Source organism: Haliotis asinina, chromosome 2, assembly GCF_037392515.1.
Source record: "Haliotis asinina isolate JCU_RB_2024 chromosome 2, JCU_Hal_asi_v2, whole genome shotgun sequence".
Classification (NCBI taxonomy): Eukaryota; Metazoa; Mollusca; class Gastropoda; order Lepetellida; family Haliotidae; genus Haliotis; species Haliotis asinina.
Genome location: NC_090281.1, coordinates 6,914,301 through 6,931,963, shown reverse-complemented (window position 1 = coordinate 6,931,963; position 17,663 = coordinate 6,914,301). Strand labels below are relative to the sequence as shown.

The following is a 17,663-nucleotide window of genomic DNA, read 5'->3' as shown; positions in this document are numbered from 1 at the left end:
GTTACAGAGAAGCAAACATGTTAACATATAAGATTTGGGATTACACTTTCTCAGTAGTGGAAACTGTTAAGGCTGAGTGGATTAGATGGCTAAATTGGTGTGCCGGCAGTTAGGTGCCTGATCCTTAGAGTATGGGCTCGAATCTTGGTTTGGACTCAACCAAACACATGTACTAGAGTCTGTACCTTACTGAGAAAGTGTATTCCCAAATATAACGTGGTACATTTAACCAAACTAAATGGGCTTTTGTATGCAGAAAAGCAATGATAAACGTCATCACAACCTTTTCGTAACAATTGAGCTTAAAGGCCGCGACAGTCCTTGTCGCCGTGTCATATTTTAAGACATTATTACAAATCAACACTGTCTATTTTAATTCTGGATATTCATAGTTAAACTCTCGTTGCCTTTGATCTGTTTATTTTCATAATGGATAAAGGAAGTTGATATTAACTACAAATGTATATACAATGTGAAATTCTAAGTGATTCACCGGTGCTTGTTAAACTGCGTGTTTGGCGATATATCGGTACACTTAAATGTCATCCTGGTTCAAAGTGGAAGAGGTCATGGAATTATACAGAAACGGAAATAGAACAGATCTGTTGTGAGCTTTACGAAACAAGCGAATCAGCACTTTACCACTTTGTAATCGATGTAACAATGGTTTCAGGAAATCAAGACTGTGTATATTTCCGCCAACCCCTACTCCAAATGAAGAACTTGTATTTGCTTATACATACATGTACGTTTACGGTGGTTTTATTGTCTTGACCAGGTTTTATGACAGTAAAGTCTACGCATATTGATTTCTTTACCTGTACGATTTATTTGCAGCTGTCCGATAAACATTTTCGTGTGAATTCATTTGCGGGTGATCATGGCTTAAACTCACTATGGCACACAGCTCTATTGCCACCTGACTGGCAATATGCATTGTACTGTTATACTGTGAGTGATTGAGGGTGTTTTTTATTTATAGGATATTAAACGAGCTTCCCCTTTCATATCAAGTTTATGTCCCGAGTGAAATAATGTTTGGTTTGTCACGAGCTTTAGCCTCTACATTTAGCCTCTGCCTCTACGCAGCGTACGTTTTCCTGGAGTGAAGCGGTTGCCATTCCAATCACCAATATGATGTATTAATCCGCGTTACATGGTTCTATATAGGAAAGCAAAATATTGCATTATTTTAACGATATTTTCATTTTTTAGAACGTGGATAATAAATAGGATACAAAACTCGTTCCCCTTTCATATCAAGTTTATGTCCCTCGTGAAATAAACTTGATATGAAAGGGGAAGCTCATTTCATATCCTATAAATATAAAAGTGGTCTTTGTGGCTTTCATTATATAAACATCACAGTACCACTGGCAAACAGTGTTCTAATGCAGAGGCCTACGTTGTTTACGCAAAAAACACGCAAACGATATTTTCTGATCTGCATACACTTTGATGTGCTTAATTTCTAAAAGTACCTTAAAAAGCAACATATAAATAAAGAATAAATATTGAAATGATTCATGAACATTTCACGCGCGAAAACTTGGACTACATGTGTATAATTGTATATCCACATGCACTCGTACAAAACATAGAGCGTATACTGGCAAACAAGGAGAGGTTGAGCACCGACCTGACAATTGACCCGAATTAGCATTATGAGTGCCACCAAGTAGCGCTTGCCATTGTGAGCGAAGGCGCCCCGGGTTTTGCGCGATCAAGTGCAGTCCGTATATTACGCCACGCGAGAGTCTTGTGAGCAAGACGTGTGCAGCTTCAGTTTCATCGTCATGCACTACATGTGCATTAGCTACATCAGCTCTTCCTTTCACAAACCAAATGGGTTTGCTCATTGCCGTGCACCGCCTACATCTCATAAATTCGTTTTCTGCATGCACTTGCTCATTCACTGGTCCAGCAAACACATATTCACAGCATGCGAAAATACTCAGTATGGAATGGGTTTTAAAGGGTGCATGTGTATATATATGCCAAATCTTACCCTTGTGCCAAATAATGTGGCCACTCTCGGTATCATATAACCACAATGACGCCATAAGTCAACGGGCAAAACATGACACAAATCATTTATGACAGCAAAATGTATTACCATGATAGATTTCAGGGAAGCAGTTGCAAGTACATTGCAGACGACAGTGGCAAAATATCATAGGGTAAGAACACATCCGACACTATGTGCTTGCTTGTCCAGGGCAGCGGAACTTGACGTTCCTCACTTGCTATCAGCACACCGGTGACCCAGTGGAACGGGTGGGGCGTGATGTTGTTCACTTCGTGTGAACGGACGATGCTCATGATATAAGCAATTAACTTATCTGAATGATATCCTGTAATAGCTGCATCACTGCTGAAAATATCGAAAAGCAATCAAATAAGCACACGAAGATATGCACCTTGTCCCGTTGGATGAGTATTCATTTGGTGAGACCGAAGAAGAAGACAGCTGTGACGGTAAATGTTACAGTAGAAAATATGAGGAACAGCATTCGATCCACAGTGAGAGCAGCATCCTGCCATAGCTCAATGTGGGCAGGCTTGGTTTTGACGCTGGCGTCTGGATCAATTACTGTTTCGGGTGTCGGGTGCCATGACTTTCTTCTACAACGGAGTAGCAGCCTGCATTTCATAATCCAAGATGGCGGAGGTTGTGGGCTTTTGCTATAGTGCATGTTAAGGACTGCAACGGAGAGCAACAAGGTCAGGACCTTCAGGCAGACCATGACGCTGAGATAGATGCCATATAAGGATATGGTGTCGGAGATTTCAGGGAGAAAGCCATGGATGATGGTCAGGAATACAGCATAGGAGAGAAAGACTGAAATACCCACAGTCATCTTCTCGCCGCTCTCACTTGGAACTAGAAAGACGACGAGATTGAGAACAGAGAGAAGGATGACGGGCAGGACACATAGTTGAATGTAGTACAAACTCTTTCTGGTAAATGTCACGCAAAACCGCAGTTCTGTTTGATTGCTTAACTCAGGGGTGACTGTCTCCACATTCGTGTGAACAATGGTGTACTCGCCGTTGTTGCCAACGTAATTGCTCAGATCTATATTACTGGACGCTGGACTAACACGTACTTCAGAGTTGATAGACGCCCACTGTCCGACGCGGATCTGACAACTTTGAGTGTCGAATGGAAACTCAGTTACGTCAATGCGACAGTATGTCTCACGTCTACCTCCAACACTGAACATGACGTCGCCCGTGAAGTGTAACACAACCCTGATGCTATCTGTTGTCAGGTATTCGTTGTTGTTGACGTCGTTTAAAATGACCAGATCTGGTACCCATAATGTGTTTGCTGGAACGATGATCCTGCTCACATTGAAGTCTCGTTTCGACCACGCGAGAGTTTCATCTTTCCACGTGACAGTCAGAACGCCCTGGGTGATGAATACTTGTCGTCTCTCGTCATGGTTCTCAAGAATGATTAGGCCAAAACCCACAGTCACGTTCACGGGGCTTACGATGTTTGACACTGGCCGAGCTAAGGTGCTGTGGTTGCTAAATAAATGATCGTACAATTCTCGTTGTGCATCACTCATCGACATGTTGCGTAACAAGCATAGAAAGGCAAGGTAGATGAAAAGCTGCATTATTGTTGTGATGTCAGCCTGTAGTTTTACAGTTATCGTAGTTTCTGATGAAGTCTAGGACTAGGTGGTGACACAGGTGTAAATCATGTCCACATCACAAATAAAGTTGATCCGTTCCTGAGATCACAAGCTGACATCTCAGTTCTGACCGCAAGCTCAGGTGAAAGGTTACAACAAGATGATGTCAGATATCCCAGATCCAGGTGATACATCCAGGTGTTAATATCGCAGATATCACTAGATGATATCAAAGAGAGTCTGTGAAACACGTGTCAATACAGAAGATCAGAGTTTTACATTAAATATTTCCAGTCACTGCTCCATACAACTGCACACAGTTTAAGGACGAAATCTACACAAATTGTACCGGAAAATGTTTTCCCTGTATGGTGGCAATGGCACCGTCGTCAATGTACCTCGCCATCAGTTCTGATGGCGATGGCCAATCAGCACTGTGTATCTGGGAGAAAGACGTAAACATATATTATACTGATTACTCCAGCATCAGATTTGTTGAAACACCTTGAACCGTTCATCCTGCCTGGACACAATCAATGGTGGGTGTTTGTGTTCGTGTGCGCCATCCCACTATTGATAGGGCCGCGCCACCTGATCACCCTGGGAACACGAGATGGCAACAGTATCGGTGTGTACTGTTCACTCAACGTGGGCAGTTGCATACACATACAGGTTCATATGTCAAGGACTTGCTCTAATTGTGTTTGCATTGCATTAGATAATTTTGTTTCAGAAGTAGAATACAAACGCATTATGTGGAGGAGTGACGCTGAGAGGAGCGTTGGCTCAACAGTGTTATACATACATGGGCATTAACCAAACCCCACCAACGTGTATATATGACGCATGTGAAACACTACATGTTGCTGTGTGTACTTTCAAAACCAGATTACCGAGTAACATGACAGAAACATGACATTTAGTCTAAATTAAACAATTACCAAAAGTTAATTTTGGTAAGAATGTCTAACATTACTGCTAGACACATATTAAATGATCCTGCGCACTAAACGCATTTGTGACAAGAGTACAACGTATTGGGCGAGTACACTTGGCTGCTACAGGTAGTTTGACGATTATGCACGTGCAATACATGCTAACCGTGACATGAAATCAACACCGCATATTCCTTCGAATGATAAGACTGCAATTTCAGGCATAAGATACTGATATTCCACGCTAACCTTTAGTTAAGACGAAGACAAATAGATGATTGGGGCTTTGACAAGCATTTTAGATATTCAACAATTTTGTTTAAAAAATATCAGGAAAATGTCATTTGCTTCGTGAAATGGATCGGTGGTCCTAAACATATTTGCTCAGCATATTGTGTTGATTCAATTCGTTGGGATTGTACCTGTTCCCAAATCGAGTGTGCTATAACAATTCATGCGTGAAACGCATGGGGAAAATGAACTTCTCGATACTTGTCAGACAACCTGTCTCCCTCTTGTTTCAAGTGGACCGTTCTATGGGGCGTTCCCAAGTATGCACATTGGGGTCATTTGTCAGGTCGTGGATCATCTTATATGTGTTTACCAGTAGTTATATACATCTCACCCTCCACCTTTTCACACTAACTTAAACTGAATCCTCAACCTCATAACGTTGTGCTTAGAAAAACACATTAAATTGTTTTGATGGCCTCACCGTAAAATAAAGTGAACTAAGTATGGCTGCCGGAGGCGTTACAACAGACATAGAACATAGTTTACTTTTCGTTAATGTTCAACATATTATCAAGGTCCACAATGACTGGTTACCTGTCTAGACGTCTGGACCTCTGTTGGGGCAACTGATGCCTCTCATCGTGTAATGCATCGGTCAATTCCCGAAGGTTCTAAACTGTAGGACCTCTTGCTCTCCCCCTAAGTCCAAAATGCCCCAAAAATGCTCAGCTGGATTAATGTCTGGACTTCTGCCTGGCCGTGATAGTATCTCAAAGGCGTTGTGTTGGAGACTGGACAACAGCTAGAGCACGATGATACCTTCTAGATAGAGATTCCAGTACATTCGTTTGGGCTGATTCAAATCACAGCCTGAGTGTGGCAACAATTTCTTGCAGTCTTAGTGGAACTCGGATTGTGTATATGAACAGTGCCGGAAAGTATGGTCACTGTGACTACGCCGCCAGTCTCATTTTCACAGTTCGATGATACAGAATATTATGATGACACATACCACTCTCCTCTAGGTACTGCCGATCAGGCGTCAAATTCACAGCATCATCTTTCTTTGACATTGCTCCGATCTGGTACCCAGAACCTGCGGCAGTACTGCTTATTTGGAAAAGTGTGATCTTCAGCTTAAACTTTGCGTCCCAAATATGTCCATGGTGTTTATACTGTCGCCCATGCTGCCCACGATAATGTTTCGAGGCCGTTGCCCTACTAAAAGGACGAAGGCGTCTGACTCTCACTATAATCTAGTTTTCGTCATGGGGTCATTACGGTCATTCATCTAGGATGCCGTTTTACATAGGGATCTTAGCGCTAAGGTGGCCCTACCTCCCATACCTTAACACAGACTAACCTTGTTTAACCTTGTTTTGTAGAACCGCTTCCAGGTCTGAAAAGATCCTTCATTTCACCGCGAGCCACGCGTTTCCTCACATGTCGACTGATAACTGTGGTTAATGTTGGTAGCCACGTTTGCGGCAGGACACGCATCAAGAATGACATTAACAGGTTATTTCCTGAAATTCTGCCTCCTCCCATGTCAAAAACGTTAATTGTTGACGCTGCCGTTATCAGTTCAAATACGTTTACATCCCCTAACACGCTTAGTGTCGTCGAAGGCGTGTGACCATGTCACCGTAGCTTTGGGAATGTTGTGTGAAGAATGTGCTTTTAAGTGCATTTCAGTATGATCAGCTGTTTGGACCAAATTGATCTACGATTCAAGTAGGGCTTAATTAATGGTTACTTTCTGAGGTTCGGGACAAACTGTAGAAATTGAAAGCAAATGTGTTCTGAAATGATGACCCCCTATGATAACACATTGTTGTAATGGTTGCGAAAGAAACATTGCTCGTACAGATTACCTGTTATGTCATATACTTCGCGAAAGAGGGTCCAGAATTCAAAATATTGCTAAGTAAGATTCAACGGAACTTCACTGGAGGTATGGATATGCGACATACGGTATGTTCAGCTACTGGTTTAATTACAACTGTGAACCGAAATATTGTTATAGAAATATCGTGGAACATTGTACATTTATGACTGTTTCTTTCAATCAACAGATTGAATCATAATATTTTATGGACCATATTCATTGACAAGTGTTTTTTTGTTTGTTTGTTTGTTTGTTTTCTATAACATCCTAGTGATAACCAAGTATGGCAGCAAGAATGAAATAAAAAATGGTAGCACGTCACGGACTTCAGGTTCAGTTATATCAATACATTAGACATTTGGCAAAAAATCTGAAACAAGCAACCAGTACCCACAACTGGATTAGTGCGGTCATTTCGCTGATATGTGTTGATTGCATTTATCACACTATACCTCCTCAGGAAACATTAAAATATAACGTGAATATTTGCTAACCATGCGTGAGATGTGTACCTGTAAGCACGTGAATGGAAAAGGTGGTGAAACACTCAGATACACATAGGGTGTATCTGAGTGCCATTGATCCAGGATTACTAAACTCCAGATCCAGATTAAGCAAAGATAACGGAAATGTGGTGTTTCGTTCCAAGATCTCATGACATCAGCAGAGTATAAATATAGCAATTCTTGTACGATCGACGTCAATAATGAAATAAAATATATAATGGGTAAGGCGTCGATGTGATCATATTTGAAGTTCTGTATACGACTACTGTTTATCTGTGTTAACCTTAAATCAGCTTAACAATCAGAGTAACAACGGACAGACCGAGAGCTCTGTCAATACCAATGGAAAGCCACTGGCAACAGAAGTTTGCGAACAGAGGTCTTGTTTAGGTTACACTTCAAACGCGTTGGTGAATATATAGTTCAATAATGATCAGAGTGTATATCCTCTACCAATGATTTAGCCAAGCAGGAAAAAGATGAGTAATAAAACCATACTCCATGGTTAGATCTAAATATAAAGATTTAAATGGACAAATGATCATCTGGCTGGGTAACAAAAATGAGTCCAAGTTGTAAATCTTCAAACCACCGTTGATGTCGAGCAATAGTGCAGAGGTTCCAGTCTTTCATGTTTGCATTTCACAACCTTTCACATACAATTGATTTTTCTCTGGCGAAGCGTTATCAGACTCTTGCAGAGATGTAGCTATTGGTCACATTTACTACATCTACAAACACTCTGTCCAAAATGATCACTCGGGGAATCCACTGGCTCCTGTACGTCTAATATCTCGGAATATGGCTACTTTCGGTTTAAACAAAAACTGATAGCATTAACTTTGAGAAGTTCTTTCTTGAAACAAATGGCATATCGAATAGTGAATAGTGTCAGTTTATCATTTTGGGTAGTTGTCAATTTCAACAGTTTATTTTTCTTACAAAATTGACAGTCTTTATGGATAACAACGTCTTTATTATGAGAGTGCAACGTTTCGATACAGATTCTTGTACCGTTGTCAAGCAGGAATGTAACGTGTATACAGATTCATGTACCGTTGTCAAGCAGGAATGTGACGTGTATTAAGATTCATGTACCGTTGGTTGTCAAGCAGGAATGCAACGTGTATACAGATTCATGTACCGTTGTCAAACAGGAATGTAACGTGTATTAAGATTCATGTACCGTTGGTTGTCAAGCAGGAATGTAACGTGTATACAGATTCTTGTACCGTTGTCCAGCAGGAATGTAACGTTTTCACAGATTCTTGTAATGTTGTCACGCAGGAATGTGACGTGTATACAGTCCTGTTTGACAACTGCAAGAATCTGTATCGAAACGTCGGACTTTTCCCAACTTCTAAATTTCCATTCAAAGAAGTATATTCTTCCTAACTAAGATCACATGACTTATCTGTGTCAGATATCTAAGATTACAAATGAAATATATAATGTTTGTTACACTGAGGTACCGTTATGCACGTAAAATTGTCTCAATGTGTCAAATTCATGAAACTCGCAAGCAACCAACATGTGTGTATTATGAAACTCCGAATGTTTACATACCGACATGAAAACTTGCGACAAAGCTTCCAGGTGACGTCAGCTGAGTCTACAACTGCCGTTCAACAGGACCTGGGGTATCATTGGTCTATCCTCCGCTTCTCACACATTTCAGTATGAATTTGGAAGATCAAGAAACTTTCCCCGTTTATCGGGAGATTCTAACCAGCCTAAAACCAGCCTACTATATCTAGTGACCACATTCTCAAAATGGAATATTCAACACACAAGGCGTTCCCAGAATGGAGCGTACATGATCACTAGCAGACGTTGTGTATAAGTCATGTCACAGTACCTCAGTCGTCCACGGACAATCTACTAACTGTGTGATAAAAGACACCTTAAACGAAAGACCCCGAATAGAAATGTCGAACAATGACCCCGGTGATATAATGTAATAAATATATATTCTGAAATATCTTCGGAAAAAATGACTCGTCTGTAGTCATATCATCGACTTGCTGGAGAAACGTTCGCCATATGTTTTGTGGACAAGCATGACGAGCCTGCTATTCAAATTTTGATCCAAATATTGAGCCGTATTTTGCTATGTAAAACCCAATTAAATCCGTAACACAGTATGATATGCACACGCACGATTTATTTACTAAAATAATCAAAGATCGACAAATATTGACCGAAAGAGTAGTTATAAAATTGATTGAAACTACATGAACAAGTCGTTAGCCCAAGTCAAATCTGCCCCACTCATATATTATAGGGCTAAAGCAAAGAGGCTACCTATTTTAATTGTGTGAACAAATAATCAAAATCAAAAACAGATGTTTGTCCGGTGAGACCTATAAAACTGTCATCGGTGAACAGTGCTTTTGCTACCTGCATGGACCCTTGTTGGATATGCACCATCCCTTCAGTCACTGGCGATAGTGACAAATACAGCACATATCCTACGAATAACTCTACTTTGAATGACCTGACCGTACACATCCACAAAATAATGATTTTACGCTACTTCCATCCCCGTTGATGGTAAAGCCAATAACAACCTATGTTACGATGCACACACAAGAATCTTCTGCCAATCATAAAAACGGCATGATATTTGCAGTACATGCTCCTCGCACTTTAGCTTGGGTACGAAGCTTTGAAAGTTGTATATGCATTCATTAAACAGTCTAGCTGTGATGGGCGGTTCCCAGTGTGCCTATGTCCTAGTTTGCCAACACTGCTATCAAAACAAATCCGGGGTTTGTGGTTTGTGTATTGGGTTCCTCTAACCTATGTAAGCAAATTAATTCTTCCACGGGGTGAATAAGATTTCATAATAATAATTATTACAGTATGTTTTGTTTTAATATATGCATAGCATTACTGTCACCATAATCACAAACGTCACTGACATCACTGTAGTCACATAATCACAATGATCAAGAAATGTTCAATCTCAATGAAGTTTGACCAGATGTCTAACATCGTCAATACACTGCAGCGGTGTTTTCTGCCTGTGGACAACTCGTCTATCGGTCGTTTTACTTTCGAGACCATGTATTTGTAGATTCAAGACCGCTGGTGGTCGGTACCGCCGTGTTCCAACTGTCTCCTAAAGACGCGCTCTTCAGACTCTTCTTACGTTCGATAATAAGTTCGTTTATATTAGGGTGGACTTTATCGGCTCTTTTCTTCAACCCGTTGAGTGGTTATTGGTGCTTGGTCCAGTGTTGTCGTGTTGGTCCCACATCCTGACAGGGAAGCTGACGTCGTAGTCTAACCACGTAGGTGATGTAATCGCTGAATGTCTGGATCTTATCGCCATCTGGCCTAGACTCCATCATTTCCCTCCAGGCATCGTCACGATACTCTGGAGCAAGACCTTTTCCTGAGGCACGTAGCCCCAGTGCTTAAGTATAGTGGAATAAAACACCCTGTGATATCAGCTTCAGGAAAAAACGTCTTCGCCTGCCCTGATTGTCGTCCATCCATGGGATGTGTCCATAGTTCTTCTAAAGACACGTCACGGCGCGTCTGAGGTAAAGGTGGAAGAACTTTCCAGCGGTGGTTGTACACAGCTGATTACACTAGGGAAAGTGGCATCAGTCGTAGAAGCGTCGTCATCGAGTAAAGCTATCGCATACTTGTAGCTAAAAACAGCTAAATCTGGTTGTGTTCTCATGTAAGATAGCAGATTGTTCCAGAGATGAGGGCCGGTCGTAGGTACTGAGGAGTTAGACCATGTATACTTTTGTAAACAAGAAGGAGAATTTTATATTTTATGCGGTCTGGATGGGAAGCCTATGAAGTGAGTGAAGAATGGGAGTAATGTGGTACGATTCCTTGACTGAGAGATCACTCTGGCTGAAGTATTCTCCACCTTCTGAAGTTTGTGTATGAGATAATTTGACCGACAAGAAGCGCATTACAGTAGTCCAGACGAGATGTTACATATGCCTGAATCAGAGATTCTGTAATTTTGACGTCCAGGTATCGTCGAATCATGCCGATGTTGCGAATATGGCAGTATGTCCTTCTACAGATGTTAATGATGTGTGGCTCCATTGCCAGTGATGAATCAAATATAACTCCCAAGTTGCGCACCTCATGCTTTGGCTGAATCTCCCACTGGTCGATGCTGAAATAAGGAAGAGAGATATTGGGTTAGAGGCGCTTAGGATGGAAAACTATGAGTTCAGTTTTATCATCATCCAGTTTTTGATGCATTTGACACATTCTTCAATAGTGAGAAATGAAGACACAGCTGATGAGGGAAGTAAGGGTTTGAACGATGTGTAAATCTGAGTATCGTCAGAATATAAATGCAGTTCAAGGATTATAGGATCTGACGATATCGCATATAGAAAAAGTATAAATTGTGAAAAGTAGCGGTCCAAGAAGCGATCCCTGGGGCACAACGTAAACAAGATCCTTGGGACTGGTGATGTGATCATCACCGACGGATGCCTACCTGATATGTAGGACTCAAACCACTGAAGAGCAGTTCCCCTAATGCCCATCCTGGTCTTAAGAGTATGCATCAGAATAGCATGGTCAATAGTATCGAAGGCACTACTCAGATCAAGTAGAACCAGTACCGCCGCACCATCTTTGTCTACAGCTCTCAGAATGTCGCTGTGTACTTTAACTAGTGCGGTTTCTGTAGAGTGAAAATTTCTGTATGCTGATTGCATAGCTTCGAAACACCCATTTAAGGTCGTGTATTCCTGGAGCAAAGTATCCAGGGAGTTCTTGAGAAGCCATGTTGGAATGGGGTCAACGATACATGACTTTGCTGGAGACTTAGAATTAAGTTTCACAATCTCTGCTTCTGTTGCTGGTCGGAAATGGGATAGGCATGGAAATGCAGCTGGGGACCATTGTGTGGAAGGACATTGTGTGATGGTGAGTCTCTGATAGTGGACATCTTCTGGGAAAAGAAGTCGGAAAACTTGGCAGTTAATTGATCAAAGGATGTATGAGGTGGAAGAGACAATGGATTATCCTTAAACAGAAGCCTGTTAGCTATCTTGAACACGTCCTTCTGTCCATTAGCATCCTGCAGTGCAGTTTCCTAATAGCTTGACTTGGCTGTTTGGATAAGAGAGTGAACATGATGTCTCTGGTTGTCATGCATCTGCTTATGAATTAGTGTGTCTAAACTGTTTCTCAAGCTTACACTTCAGGCGTTTAGCCGATCGAATTTCGTCATTATACCAGGGTAATTCTGGATGAAAGGTTACAGTGCAGGTTCAGTGGAGCATAATGGTCAATGATATTCCTGAGTTGAGTGTCATACAGAGTAACATATTCGCTGGCGGAGAGATCTGAAGCGCTAGAAATAGCTGTAGTGACATCTAGCTGAAACTCTAGAGGATCAATGTCCTTCCACTTGCGAAATGAGATGTTCTTTCTAGTTCGTCTTTCAAGTGTGATGTTGACACTGAACAAGACACTGTGGTGATCAGATCTTATGTTACAGGCCGTCAGCTCATTCTCACGCACAACCACCACGTCTAGTATGTGTCCCTTAATGTGAGTTGGGTCATGTATAACTTGTGTTAGACCACGAGTTTACAGAGTATTGAACAGCTTCTGCGCATCACTGTCGGCTGTGTGGTAAGTCCCCACATATCAACAGCTTACCGGATATTGTCGTCAGGGAATCAGGAAGTGCACTAAAGTCATCAAAGAAAGTACCAGGTATAGTCTGTACAAAACTGTGATGTTGAAACATTGGTTGTAAGATGTGAATTGTAGTGGTATAAGTTCAAATGAAGTATGGGGATTGGCAACTTTCGGTTTCCGGCCAACAACTTTTTCGTTGTATACCAAAACCGCTCCACGCCTGTGTTTCCTCGACACAAGAACAAACGTGTACCCTTGTCACGAGTTTTATAAGCACTGTCGACACCAGAAGTTTGAGAGTTTGAAAAAACTTATTTTTCCTGTTCACACATCTGTTATTCTTCCCTGAGCTTCTCCGACCCCGGCGTGTTTTCTTCACACTGCAGATGTTTAGGCGTGTCAGAGAGTGGAAAATTTCTGCTGAGACTTTATTTGATCTACCTTTGTTGAGAGAAGAATATTATGGTGGAGAATATGTTATCAATAACGTGAAAAGTAGACACAGACACAGCCTAAGAAAGTGCTCCACTGAAAACAGCTTGTAAGCTTGGTGATCCAAATGTGCCTATTGTTCTCCAATCAGTGATGGTTGCGTGAGCCTGACTTGAACAATACACTGTGTTCGAAATGATCAATCTGCTTGGGTTGAGTTAATTACACAAATCCAGTCATACTTGAAAACACCTCAAAGCTGATATTTAGAAAACCTATTTCCACCAATGTTTTCGAAATATCTTCATATGCAACTCTGCCAGTTATTTGTTCTGTAGCTTGTGTCTTCTTTCTCATGATATCGAACAATATGTGAGAGCTCTGTTGAGGTGCAACCAGTCGGCGCGACACTCACAATACCTAGAGATCTACTGCTAAATGTCCACGTTCAGTTGTACTAAGTTACCTTCCATAACAATTGTAAGTAGATTATAGTGGATAAGGTACTGGGTAGAAAAGTACCGTGTTAAGGAGACGCAGCGTGTTTAAGGAACGGTGCACAAAAACAATCTCCATAGGTTTGCAAGTCATCTGTGTAAAGCTAGGTACACTGATGGCTCGAGGGATATTGTTTTCATAATGAAGGGTGGTCGGTTAAATATCTTACATGTAAGGGCCATATCTATTCCCTGAGTAGGGGTGGAATTTCAGTTCCAAAAGCACTTACAACATTTGTAGGCAAATTTGTGGACGTAGGCAAACTGGGAATAAACCTCTGTAAGACAATGAGTCGTGAAGCACAGAGCATTCATTGCTATTTCGTGTGCATATGTTTGGGTAAAATTAGAAATTGTTCTACCTGAGTCTTGGTTATGAATCGAAACGTCTTGTCGTAAAATGGGATATGAGCAAATCTTGACATGTATGGAAGATAACTGTGGATTTACACGAAAGCAACGACCGCTCAAAAGTCGGGAAAATCTGCTTTCGTCACTCTCTGCCAACACTGGAGATGTTTGACAAGTATCTGGGTATTAACATTTTGGGATAGGTATATTTGAAATGATGCAGACATTGCAAAGAAAATAACAAAAAGTAGTGATAATTAGCTCTACCAACGGTTTTGTCCCGTGCGTGTGGCTGGACGTTGTTGATCTGGAGATAATTACGAGACTATTAATTGTTTATTTTGGCATACATCCACCTGAGCAATCTACACACACAAACGTTCGAGCTTTGCGAGATCTGGAAATATTTCCACACAAATGGAATAAATGTGTGATTAACCATGTGGAAATCGAAGAGCAGTTGTCACTTACCGATCGTGTATTTTGCGTCGTCCCATCATATGTTGAAATGACAGTACAAAATGTCAACTGTACACCAAAACAGAATTGTCGGTCTAAAGATTTACTCCCATTAATAAGCCATCACAACTGTCAGACTGTGGACTAGGGATTAATTAGGACAACACCTACGTTCCAATAGGGATGTCCCAACTGCATATTTCAAAGTTAGATGACCCTAGGGAAAACTTATTGTGTGTATTTTGTTTTACGTTGAAGTAGAATGCTAAACCTGTCAGTAGAATGTCTACTCTATCACTTTGATTCAGTGGCAAAGCTGTTGTCTTGTTGTACGGCTGTGAAACACGGGGATATGTTAATTTGAATATATGGTGGGATATGAGAAAATTATTACCCCATTGTATATGCATCATGGTGTCACATTCCTGTTGATGTTAAAACTTGCGTGTTAACTTGCTGGTCTAAATTGTTTACAAACAATTCATTGAAGTTATCTCCAATCTGTTCTGGTACTGTGTATGATTTTCATAATGAAGGTATTCACAACTGTAGCTGGATTTCATGTCTGGAGGCTATTTTCGGGTTTTGTATGGTTTCACATTCTGCTATTTCATCTTCTGGGATAAACCATAGAGATAATTCAATTTTAAATGCGAATGCTATTAAAATGGAGCACGGTTGTGGAAAATTAAAAGAAAGGTGAAACATATTCTCTTTTGAAATCTCAGTTTGAATTTTAAAATTATCTAACGCCCCTATCCTTTTAAAGCACTGTCCGAAATAGAAAAAAACGTTGTTATGCGAAAGTGTGAAATATCTCCTAAATAAGTTCTGCCTAACTACAGTTCCAGTGGTAGGGAGATGGGAAACGTAATGAAATGACTTTACTGAGGAGAGATCACTGTAGAAATGAGCAGTGTGAGTTTCTTTAAACTCCAAAGCGACTTATTTGGAACAGACCATTGCTTTATGCGTTGATATTGTATTACAAAGGGCACTTTTTAAAAGCCTATTTTCAAATTAGACATATCTTCATTACAAAGGATAACTGTCGTAAAAAGTAATAACTTTCAGGAGAATGTAGCTACCGTGGAGACTTTATAAAACGAAAGCTATAATTGCCATCTATAGTCTGATCTGTTGTTTTCAGCAGCTATTCGTATTTTTTAATAGGTTTTGATCGATTCTACGAGTAAACATGCTTTTCTGGACACTCTCTTACGTATCCCACTGAATGCATCAGTTAGGCAGAAGGGAGTTATTTCGCCGTATCCTATTTGTAGTTGTGTAAATTTGACGGATACAGTGTAACAGCCTAAAAACAGTTGTTTTTTTCCCTATTCCGACAGTACTTTAGTTGTAATCTTATTCCATTTTCATACTTCATGCCTCCGTTTACCTGTTGAATAATGAAGATGACACAAGTAGATGAAAAACGTCAATTATTTTGTATGAATGATGTGGGTGATGGCAGTGATGAGTTTCATTACACTCTTAAATGCGCATATTTTAGAAAAGAGAGATCAAAGAAATATCAACACTCACTGAAATGCTTGATCAAATGTTGAAACACAAGACACTATCTAAACTGTTTGGGGTCATTGGGGTCGCAGTTCATTGACACTGTACATATGTATCTCCATAAAAATCATCACTCCACCCGCACCCAAACCCCCAGTCATACATTAGAACAGATGTCATTCAGTCATTTGCTTCCTTGTGTGTGCTTGTGAAGATATTAAGTATAGCTTTGGATATTTGTTATGATGTCTAGAAGAGGGCAAGTTAAGCTGTGTTGAACCTGAAGGTGGTTGCGCATCATTATTTCGTGTGGTTAGCTGGTGTGTTCGAAAGAATGAGTTATGTCCCTTAGATAGCCTCAGACCAAAATGGTTCAGCAGACAACGAAACTTTGACCCCATGACGAAGTTTATTGATAAAACGTAAACAGTTATGGACTTAGGTCCTCAGATTAATCAAGGCTTGAAACATCTCTCAGAATTCGAACTAACCATGGTATTTATGTTTGTTACATTCATATCTAACGTAGTTGTATGTTGTAAACAAGGAACCACGCAACATGCAAAACATGTACAAACTGACAACGTCTTGTTAAATTATGAAAAAACAACTGTCAAAAGTGACAGTCTGCTTATTACATTACATTGAATGAAGTATGTGTATTTCCGGCATTGGCGTTTCCTCAAAATTACACTGACAACTTCACTGAACTGTTTTAAAGGATTAATCTGGATAAAGTGCAGTCCCATGGGAAAAAAACGCATACATTGTGAAACTTCACGTACGCACAGTCAGGGGGGTAAACGATTGTTTTGGAAGTCTTGTTTGGTTCAGTTTATAAATCAGGGTCGTAAACAATTGTTTTGGAAGTGTTGCCTGGTTCGATTTATTATTCAGTTATCTAGCAAAACCTTTCAGTTTTCGCAAACATTTATTATGAGGTCTAATTTGCTAGTTTTGACGTAAGTGCCATGTTTTGAAGGGGTTTTATGCATGCTATGTAATGCAGACTCTTTTCAGTTTTACAGAAAGTAGGTGCATAATGAAGTTACCTTAGAATGTCACCTTTCCACACTATGCTAAACTGGACCATGGCACATACAAGGCAAACCGCTTTGAAATCCAGCATGGCCATTCATATTCTCCAAAATATCTCCAAATTTGAGGTTGGAGGAATATGGAATGGCCAGCAGTTTTGGGGTAGCAAATACCATTTTGGATTTGGTTAGGGTTGATATCTCCCCACGCTCTGTTTGGCAATTTCAGATTCTAATCTTACTTCATTAAGTGTGCTTAATGATAAAAATAAGGATCTTGATGTTGATGGTTCCATTAAGCACAACCCATTTCAATCCAAATGTTTCCTCATAGTTCTAAATGATATGGAAGAACAGAAGTTAAACTCAGGCAAAGACCATATAATCACTAAGTCAGTATATTGTCCCAGACTCAAGGAATGAACATGTGTGCAGTTTTGTGGTGTTATTGAAACTTTATTGATTGTAGGAGGAAACTTTGGGGAGATTTGTCTTTAGTTCACAAACAAAATGTAG

General features: G+C 40.4%; 2 protein-coding genes across 2 annotated transcripts in view; one reads left to right on the top strand and one right to left on the bottom strand.

Annotated features, from left to right (window-relative positions):
• Positions 1-2,441: 2,441 nt before the first annotated feature.
• On the bottom strand, positions 2,442-3,584 carry LOC137274778 (acetylcholine receptor subunit alpha-like). Its single transcript, XM_067808112.1, has one exon. It carries the CDS (start codon positions 3,582-3,584, stop codon positions 2,442-2,444), a length of 1,143 nt encoding a protein of 380 aa, XP_067664213.1.
• Positions 3,585-16,461: 12,877 nt separating this feature from the next.
• Positions 16,462-17,663, top strand: part of LOC137273179 (patatin-like phospholipase domain-containing protein 7) — a 54,688-nt gene continuing 53,486 nt past the window's right edge. Inside the window, exon 1 of the mRNA XM_067805671.1 lies at positions 16,462-16,605. Coding sequence (XP_067661772.1) covers positions 16,543-16,605 — 63 coding nt within the window. The 5' untranslated portion in view covers positions 16,462-16,542. The remainder of the gene's footprint in view (positions 16,606-17,663) is intronic.

Excerpts from the sequence above, each read along its gene's own strand:
- LOC137274778 (XM_067808112.1), bottom strand. The coding sequence starts at position 3,584 with ATGTCGATGAGTGATGCACAACGAGAATTGTACGATCATTTATTTAGC.